Genomic DNA, 3,828 nt, shown 5'->3' with positions numbered 1-3,828 from the left:
AGTGTTTGCCCAGCATTGTGTTTGGCCGGCTTTAGTTCCCTGCCCCTGAGAATAAATGATGCAGTGGTGAGTACCCCTTTAAGTGGCAATCCCTGCATTTACAATATCAGTCCTCAGTCTCTAAGGTTGAATGACGCTAGCCATCATTTAACCAAGACTGAGGGCATCTGGTAGCAAAAAGGAAGTACTGCGAGTGATTGAAGGCGAGCATTGTAGCCTGCGCTGTTTCTTTATTTTATACACTAGCTGGGGAACCATTTTATCAATAAAACATTTGTCCAGCATTGGGCTTTAACATTGGCCCGTACTACAGGCCCATACAGAGCAATTCAAAATTACACAGGGTGACTCCATTAAAACCTGTAAGTGGTTTAGTAGTGATCCTGACACTAGCAAGTGCTGCAATGGCCCTCCTTCAATTTGGAGAGCTTCATGTTGTGACTCCGGGACAGGAACATGGCACACAGAAGAAAATCTGGCTGGGGTTTTAGCCATTTCCTGCTCTATCCAAAACTGGCTATGGATGCACTTTAAAGAAGAACTCTGGGCATATAAAAACTTTACCCTTACAGTGGGGCTCCCCCTACACAGCAAGGGTTAAGTGCTCATTTTTCTTTTGGGTCTAAAATAAAGAAGTAATACTCATCTAATGCTCGATCCTGGGATAGGTCTGCTCACCTCTCTCCCGTTCCACTCTGGCAGTGGAATGTCACTCGGCATCCTCATGTTTAATACAGTGTAGGATCCTTAGACGGCTGGAACCCAGAGGAGAAAAGGCTGCGGGGACCAGCCTAGCAGCAAGGCGGGATCTAGGATTGGGTTTAAGACAGTGTCTTATTTTCGGGGAAACACGGTATATGTTTTTCATTGTAGACCCTAGAGAAAAATGAGCCCCACAGCAAGGGTTAAGTTCTCAAATGCCCAGAGTTCTTCTTTAAGGGCTGTGGCCTTAAGATGATGAATGATTTGCTGTCATTTACTATACACACTGATTAGACAACATAATACGAACATGATCATGGCACAATATTTTATTGTAAATCCAATAAATGTCTTCAATTCTTCATTGCGTAAAATAAAAGATTCTCATCAACGCTGCATGCAACATTGAGAAGATGAAAGAAACCGATCATATACAGTAGTGCTGAAATACCACAGGATTTATATGGTCATGTCACTGGCTGGCCTATTATATCCATGTAAAACAATCCTTGGGATTGGAATGCTGTCTTTTATTTTTCTGTATTAATCAGTTCTTTGATGATACCCAAAATCTTGTCATCTGCAGAAGAAGAGCAAATATTTATTATGGTAAATACATACACACATTTACTGACACATGTCATCAATATGAGATCCACTGAATTGGCAGTAGGATTTCCACCAATTGATCCATATTCACCCTCGTACTGAACGGTGACCTACCAAGATACCCCAATCTGAAGCCTTCTAATGTATATGTGTTAACCAAATGAAGCTGTAAAGAAATATTACATTAAATATGCACTGACTTTGAGGCTGTCCATTTTATTCCTTTAGCATGAGTCTTTCTCAAGTTAGAAAATGACTTGCAGAAGAGCAATAATGAGTGTGAGAACGGGCATTATGATCAGGAAGGTGTTTAGTTGCTTAAAGGAGAACTATGGGGTTAGGGCTTTTCCCCATAGTTCTCCTAAGGGTAACGGGAGGACATAAACTAGCATCCTCCCGTCACCCAAAGCTCAGTGTACCGCGAGCTACAGCTATACTGAGACGACGCAGCTGGAACAGATCCCGACAATTATGTCTGGATCCACCCAGCTGCGTGAGTGACGGATCCCCCGTCCCTTCTGCCAGTCAGCGCTGGAGGATCGGACAGTGGAGGGGGAATCCAGCCCCTCCCCTGTCACGGCTCTCTGGCGGCACAGTATCGAGAAGTGAGCGAGCGCCGTATGTGTTCGCTCACTTCCCGATCTACTGAGCCGACCTGTGACAGTCTCATTCACACAGACAGTCACAGGTCGGCTCAGATTAAGAGGCTGAGTGAAAATCACTCGCCTCATAATTCTCCTTTAACTCTTTGAAATGAGGAGAGAATAGACGCTGGTTTGGTTATGTAAATCTAAGGACTCTTTACACCTATTTAACAGATATATATATATATCTATATAATAAATATTTGATACACTTACTTTATTCCTCGCTCCGCCAGGCTTCCTTCTCTTTGTGCGACCAGTCCCCTGAAGCCCCTTCCTTTTGTTACCCAACCGGTCACAGTTTCCTCACAACGTCCCATACAATGCAGGGCCAGCAGCCCTGCATTATACAGGACACACCTGAGGGTCCACCCACATTCCAGACTGTCGGACAGCATAGGAGAGCGCCAGCTGGCAGGCGAATGAGGAACAAGGTAAGTAGATCACCTTATTCATCATCCCCTAGGTAAAACAAGCATGGAGATGGGTTCCCATTGCAAGGGTAAATGCTATTTGGTGCTTGGGTGTGTGTGGTCTTAGGAGATGCACTAAACACATTCTATCTTACTGGATGTGGTGTCTTTCTCTCTTAGTTATCAAATTGAGAATGGTCAAATCTACATGTAAAACTAGAGAACCCCTTAATGTTTCTATCTGACCTGTACTAGAAGAATGATGGCAGATAACTGCTGGTAAGTTTGAATCTCTGTATTCCTTTGGAGCCACAAGCTTAGAGCTTATTGTGTTGGTAGTGTTATGGAAATTCGCTTGGTTAAAGTATGTCAAACACAAAGAATTTCCCCTGTGCGTAAAAGCACAGTTGTATTACGCTCTTTTGTGCAAGGACTGGAAGTACCTCTGTAGAGTCATGTAGAGTTAGGACACAGGAGACAGGTGTTGCTTTCCTGCTGGTGGTTCCATTCTTAGAGCCCCAGCACAGGTATTTGTTTATTTTTATAGCTGTCAGACAGGAAGTGATGTCAGACAGGAAGTGATGTCTCAAACAGCAAACCAGGAAGTGATGTCAAACAGGAAGTGATGTCAACAACCAGGAAGTGAGGTCAACAACCAACATCACTTCCTCACTACATCAACATTAGTGATGGGCTCGGGCGTGTTCCCAATCGCCTCGTGCCCAGCCTGCCAGGAAGCCGTCAGCGCGCAGGGCCAATCACAGGCACTGAGACATTTCCCGATCTCTGCAGCTGTGGACCGGGAACATGTCTCAGTGCCTGTGATTGGCCCTGCGCGCTGACGGCTTCCTGGCGGGCTCGGCACGAGGCGCTTGCGAACACGCCCAAGCCCATCGCTAATCAACATATCAACATATCATAGCCAGTAAAAGGGAGTGTATGTCTGTATCATACCCACAAATACAATCTCCAATTACCACTGGAGTGAACCTTATCCAGCACGGCTCAGTGAGCAATGCCCAATAACGGTCAGGGACAATGCCATACTATTTCCAGCGCGCTGATCAGACGCATCAGAAATACGAACGCACGTTCCTTTCATAAAGGCAGATATGTATCTTAACCAGTTGACATCCGCGGTGTTAAACCCCCTTCCCATCCAGGCCATTTTTCAGTATTCAGCGCTGCGGTACTTTGACTGACATTTATTCCGTCATGCAGCGCTGTACTGAAATGAATTTTATACCCTTTTTTGAGGACAGATAGAGCTTTCATTTGGTGGTATTTATTCACCACTGGGGGTTTTATTTTTTTACTATATTAAGGAAAAATCACCGAAATAAAAAAAAAAAAACAGTTTCCCCTATATTAAATGATAAAACATTTATTATTACCCAATTTTTTGGTAAAATATAAAAGACGGGGTCACGTCGGGTAAAAAGACACCAAAAATGTCAAGC

The 3,828-nt window shown here is 44.2% G+C and overlaps 1 protein-coding gene across 1 annotated transcript in view; it reads right to left on the bottom strand.

Annotated features, from left to right (window-relative positions):
• Positions 1-1,017: 1,017 nt before the first annotated feature.
• The window catches only part of DHX29 (DExH-box helicase 29), a 51,002-nt gene continuing 48,191 nt past the window's right edge, over positions 1,018-3,828 (bottom strand). The window contains exon 28 of the mRNA XM_018568190.1: positions 1,018-1,282. Coding sequence (XP_018423692.1) covers positions 1,233-1,282 — 50 coding nt within the window. The 3' untranslated portion in view covers positions 1,018-1,232. The remainder of the gene's footprint in view (positions 1,283-3,828) is intronic.

The sequence above is a fragment of the Nanorana parkeri genome, unplaced genomic scaffold, assembly GCF_000935625.1.
Source record: "Nanorana parkeri isolate BGI_ZX_2015 unplaced genomic scaffold, ASM93562v1 scaffold1152, whole genome shotgun sequence".
In the NCBI taxonomy this organism is placed as follows: Eukaryota; Metazoa; Chordata; class Amphibia; order Anura; family Dicroglossidae; genus Nanorana; species Nanorana parkeri.
This window is presented reverse-complemented; position numbering and strand designations above follow the sequence as displayed.